The following is a 6,467-nucleotide window of genomic DNA, read 5'->3' on the forward strand; positions in this document are numbered from 1 at the left end:
CGGTACATCCTCTGTTTCTCCTCGAACAATCAACGAGAGGAGAAATATTAAATGAAATGATATTTTAATTCTCTAGATATAAGAATGATTTGCAAGATTTTGAAGAGTTTGAAAATTAAATTTCATAGTATTTTTGTATTTCGAACATTTTAATTGAGGTTAGGTTTATGGTAAATTTCTATCGTAATAGAAAAATTAGTGTATTTTTTATGAAATTTAAAAAGAACTAAAATTTTTCATTGAAATAAGCCTAAATTGTATACTTTTATAAATTGTGTGTTTCATATAAAAATAAAATACACTATCAATATATTATATAATAATTAATATAATTATTTAGTGAGGGAAATATGATGAAGAAAAAATATGATAATTGATTTTTTCTGTGAAGATATCTAATAAATTCGATCAAGAAAACAACTTATAATAATATATAATATATTGTTCAAGAAATAGGAATTACATACGTTCATTTATTCACCTGTATAATTAGAAATCGCTGTGGTCGGAGTACAAGAGGGTAGTTTCCCGTTCCAACTTGCGTTACGACAGTGCAACAGAGAATCACCAATGAGCTTGTACTTGCCAAGTTCTCTACATCTTACTGTTACACGTTCTCCATGTGGTACAGTAATCTTGTCTACCTAGTTCAACAATCGTTCACACGATCATTCTTATTAAATCCTATCGTTTTATTATTTTCTAAAAAAATATGATAAATAAAAAAGTGATCGAGTTAAAGAGATAAAAGGAAACGATTAAAATAAAAATCTTGTTGAAAAGAACAAACAATCTTTTTTTTTTTTGTAAATAAAATCAATATTCTAATAAAAATTTAATATAATACGGAAAACTTACGGATATTGTAATATTCTTGTATGTAACGATCAAAAGTGGATGTAATCCTTCAAGTTTGCAACCTCTTTGAAATCCATCGATATCTATATTCATCGAGAAAATTATTCTAATTAGTTCTAATTAATTGGATTTATTTTTATTTTTATTCATGTAACAAAAAGAATTATTAATTGAATAATAATAATTATATAGATAATTCTATGTACTTGCTATTTTTAACTTCTAATTAATAAAAAAAACAATATTAGATATTTTTATTATGGTCTGGATATATATTTATTTCATATCTATATAAATATAATTTATATAGATTTATATATCTATATAAACACGAGAATATATGAATGAGTTTTGAAATTATTTTCATTATTAAAAGCACGTGTTCATTGATATGGTGTTTATTTTATGACGCATGCTCAGCATGGCTTTACTGGACGTTCAATAACAGAGCTAACCGCTTTCGAAAGTACCCAGACAACTTTATCGATCCGCCAATTTGGTTCACGCGAAAGCATTCGTTTGAATAATTTTTCAAGAATTTTATATTATTTTTTTGTTTGCACAATTCATCAAAATCACGATAAATATTCGTATTGACAACAAATTAAAAATAACAATAATATATTGTATCAAATTTCGATACAATTTGAATAGTTCCACGATAAGGACATCATGTTTTATCGATAATATTTTATTATCATTTCATTTAAATATACGATATACAACAATATTAAACGTACATAGAATATTTATGATAATCAAATAATAAAAAGAAATTTTAAATTTCCCAAAATCCTAAATATTTTTTTATTCATTTTACACTATTTTCTGTGCATTATTTATAACACTACACTTACCTACTTGTTTCGCTTTACAAAAAGTGAGTATCGTTGTTAGGCCAAACAACAAAACATAAAATCCAGTAGTCAGTTTCATGCGATATGCACTTTCGAAGAATTTCCTTCTTCTTTCTTTCTCGATGGACATACTGTTTCTCTTTGCATATCAAAACGAAATATTATTCGAGTCACTACACTGAAACTTGGTTTTGATGGTAATTTCGTATCGAAAATGGCTGGAATTTTCGTACGATGGAAATTCGTTCTTCTTGTCTTTCGGCATTTTGTTTCATAAGCATGATAATTTCGCGTTGTGCGTATACAAATGCCGAGGATCCAACGTCACTGTAAAATGAAGAAAGAAATCAATCGAGACGCCCAGTGCATTCGTTTACGGTTAAACCGGTGTGAACGTATTTACGTGCGCTTGGAAGATCGATAAACTGACAATGAGCGAAGGAGAAACGCGCGAATAATAATCTACGAAGAATGATTAGCGACAGAAGCAACGTCGCTACTAACTTCATCGCTAACGCTCGTAAACGATACGTACCACCACCTGCGGGGTGAGACGTTATAAAGTAACCAATGACTCTACCAAAAGCGCAGGCGTGTAACATGTTACATCATATTCGCGCATTTAAAATGATGAAAAATTTTCTAATTTTTTATTTTCGATATTTGCGACACAATATACTATATACTTAATATATTTTAATATTTCTTTTTTTTTTTTATTTCTTATTAGTATTGAAATTATAAATTCATTTTTGATATTATTATAATTATGGATCAATTAAGATAACATATAATTAATCAGTTCGTAGTAAGATAAAGTTTTTTTTAAAACTTTCTTTGTTTTCTTAGAACTATTATAATCATGAAAAAATAATGGAACTAATAAAATGTTTTGTCATAGACAAGATATTTTGTGATTTTGTACTATATATATTTTGCTTCATTTAATACAAACTTAAATTGTTTTTTACAATTAAAAAAGCAATAACTTTTGTGTTCATATTGGCTTGTAAAAACCTTTCAAAGATATATATAACTTATTATTATTAAATAAAATTCAATGTAGTGATTATAATAATTTTTTTTTATAAATAACTCAGAATTTAAAATCATGAAATGAAGAATGAAGAATTTCCATTTCTAGATAATTACATCTTTAAAAACGTAATAAAAAAATCTTAAATAAAGTACAATGTTAGAGTTCTCTTCTTATACACTTCTCTATAATAAATAAATAAAAATTATATATAAAATATATAAATATAAGTTATAATTATTTCATAGATATGTATTATTTTATAACATATAAAAATTGGATCGAAAATAATTAAGATTTTCAATTAATAGATTTGATAAGCAGTAAAGTTAATCATTATATTGTATCTTAAGCATAAATTTATCTTTTGTATAAATTTTGCAAAACTATTGACGAAAAAAGCAAATATTGATATAAATAGGGTAAAAATTTGGAAATTAGCGCCATCTCTGAAGTGCCGTAAATGAAATAAATAGATAAGGAAAGCAAGCAATAAAAGAAAGATAGAGATAGAATAAAAGTAACTCTCAACGACATCTCTTGAGTATTAAAGGTATTATTCAAAGTAAAAAAGAATTTTAATGCAAAAAGTATTCAAGAGATGGCGTTAATAGTCAATTTTTGCCTTATTTCTATCCTATTTGTTTCATCTAGAGATACTAGAGATGGCGCTAACTTTTCAATTTTTAACATATCTGTTCTTTTATTATTCTTCTTATATTTCATTATTTGTTCTTTTTTTACAATATATATTGGAATATATTATAGATTACTAAGAAATATCTATTTTATTTTTCGTCCGTGTTATTTTAATTGTCGCTAAAGATAGACAATTGTTAAAGAGTGATAAACTTTTTTAATTACTGCTATAAACTTTTTCTTATGTAAAATAAAACTAAAATAATATATTATTTACATTAATAAAAATAATAGTTTTGCAAGATATAAATACATATATTTATTATCTACAATATTTCAGAATATAGAAATAATATATTTCAAAATTATTCGTTTAAAATTTTTGCTTGACTTTTAACTTTTGACAAAAAACTTCTGTCTATATATTAATTCTAATAACTTCAACATAGAAAAATTTTATTAACAAACATATATTATCTTCGATATGATACATATAAGATTTATTATGATATTATTGTGTTCTAAAATTTAATTTTTAATTTAAAACAAAGAGAAAGTTAAATCGTATCATATCATACATATTTTTTACTGTAACTTTTATTTTCATTTTGCAAAATGATAAATATTAATTTAAAGATCTAAAGATTAAAATTTTACAAATAAAAAAAAGATTATATTAAAAAAAAAAAGAAAATTATACTAATAAATCATATAATACTATTTATGGTACAAATATAAGACTATACAAATCAAATGATACAATCATTTCACAAACAAAAAGCACATAGCTTTATCTTAAAGAACTTAATGCTTAATGTTTTTAATCAATATGTTTCTGATTTTTTATTTCAAAATGATTCTATCATTATAATACATTAATACTTAGTAATTTTCATTATTTTCCACTAACTAGATTGAAAATTTCACCTATTTCGAATTCAAAGGATATTTTTAAACAATTTAAATAATCTCAAATAATTTGAATTATAGATTCAAATTTCCACATCCATACAATATAACTTAATAATACTTTTGAACATAAAAACTGAATTAATTATAACGAGATCCATCATTTCACCATATAAAATAAATATGCCCCTTCAATACCATTCATAATTACTATTGTACAATTAATTTTAATACATTTATTAATATCAATGTCAACCTCAATATATTAATTTTATTTAATCTCCTTTCTAACTCGATTGAACATTCCATTGGATCTCTGATATCTATACACAAATATATAAATTTTCCGAATGTATCCAACAATGTATTCCATCCATGTCGAGTTTTGTTATTCCGATCTAGCAGTCTACGTAAGCTTTGCCAGGAGAAATCGTGAAAAGGAATGATCTGCTTTTCTCGCAGAGTTCATTAGCGCTATAAATTAGTGCCTATACTTCAACGAGTGCAACGTAACCAGTATTTTCAACGGGCAAAACGAATCGATGAGTTCAATGAGTTCGATGAGCATTCATGATGCGTCTGTACGCGTACAAAAGGAATGTGACCCTTTTACAGCGTCGGTAACTCATTGTTCACAACCCATGTGGGTGTGGTTTAATTCGTCCGTTTCATTCCAATTTTATTTTATGTACAAAATTAATAATCTTAATTTAATTTATTAATCAATTATATATATAATAAGTATTATTAATAATAATAAATACTATAACAAGTATATAAATACATTTTGTGATATATTAAAATTATAAAAAATATTCCATTTTTATAGTGATTAACAATTAAAATACTATTAATTAGTATTTTATGGTGTTTACTGTAATGATTATAATACAGTAAGAGTAATACAAGAGTAAAAACATATTTTTCTATGAAAAAAAAAAAAAATTAATTTGTTTTTCGTTATTTGTTCTAATCTAATAATCAATTTGTTAACAAGCATAAATAATGTTCTTCTAATTAGCATTTAATCGAAACTTGATCCTTTAATCAAGTGCAATTTATAATTATATATCATAAAAACATGCGATTCATTCCAATTGCTTTATGTTCTACATAATATCAAGGTTCTTTCCAACAGAGTTAATAAGCTTATCATTTAACTTTCTGCTTTTATCCCTGTAAAATTCGTTTCAGACTTTCTCTCCTTCTGCTTATATATAATAAATATTATTATTAATAATAAATAATAATAGTAAATACTATAACAAGTGCATATAAATATATTTTCTGGTATATTAAAATTATAAAAAATATTCCATATTTTATGGTGTTTAACTATTAATTAATATTTTATGGTAATATAAGAGTTTCTCTCCTTCTGCCTTCATTTTTCTCTTCCTCTCTTCGTTTTTGACCGATCGCTTGTAGACATTTAACATGCCACGATACTCGTAGATAAAGCACGCAAGGGCTGGAGGGGTGCATTCGTCCCTGCCTCGTATTTCTATAAGGTCCTGTTTTATCTCTCTCGAATTCCTGAACGCCAACTCATCGTGACTTATTGCGTTGTTCATGTCACGTCAAGAGGCACGTCCACGCATTGATTTGTGTGAATCAGAAATCGAGGCGCGTATTCGTATGCATGTAAATGAAATTTCTTGCCACCTCTTTAATCTATAATGAACTACTTTTTTTATTATATCATAAAATTAGATAATACCCGTAGTTGGTATATCGATTTAAACGGATTTGTTAAAAAGTGTACATAAGATTATTCTTATAGTGTTTTAACGTTATTATTAATTACCATTATAATTCTTATTATAGTGTTATAATATTAAATTGGAATATTCATATTTAAATTGTTAAATGATTTTTGAAACGGTATTTTATAAGCAAATCAGTTTGAGATGGTACTAATTAAGAACCGTTATTCCTCGTTGCTGCTAAACTAGATTGCTAATCTAAGTCTTGCGTCCGCTAATTTTCACGTCGGAAGTAAAGTTTACATAAGATATCGAGCATTTAATCGAGAAGTGAAGGATTAAAACGAATAATGAACACTTGTTAAAAAAAAAAAAATTGTGCGAGATCGACACTTGTTCAAGGAAATAAAATATTCGACCTTCACAGTTGTACATATTCCTGTTTTTTTTTTTTTTTTTTTT

General features: G+C 25.4%; 1 protein-coding gene across 1 annotated transcript in view; it reads right to left on the reverse strand.

Annotated features, from left to right (window-relative positions):
- The window catches only part of LOC102679249 (locomotion-related protein Hikaru genki), a 6,305-nt gene extending 4,030 nt beyond the window's left edge, over window positions 1-2,275 (reverse strand). Inside the window, exons 1-5 of the mRNA XM_031510360.1 lie at window positions 2,119-2,275; window positions 1,716-2,042; window positions 859-941; window positions 482-644; window positions 2-20 (exon numbers count right to left, since the gene is read on the reverse strand). Coding sequence (XP_031366220.1) covers window positions 2-20; window positions 482-644; window positions 859-941; window positions 1,716-1,845 — 395 coding nt within the window. The 5' untranslated portion in view covers window positions 1,846-2,042; window positions 2,119-2,275. The remainder of the gene's footprint in view (window position 1; window positions 21-481; window positions 645-858; window positions 942-1,715; window positions 2,043-2,118) is intronic.
- Window positions 2,276-6,467: the final 4,192 nt, after the last annotated feature.

The sequence above is a fragment of the Apis dorsata genome, unplaced genomic scaffold, assembly GCF_000469605.1.
Source record: "Apis dorsata unplaced genomic scaffold, Apis dorsata 1.3 scaffold_223, whole genome shotgun sequence".
Classification (NCBI taxonomy): Eukaryota; Metazoa; Arthropoda; class Insecta; order Hymenoptera; family Apidae; genus Apis; species Apis dorsata.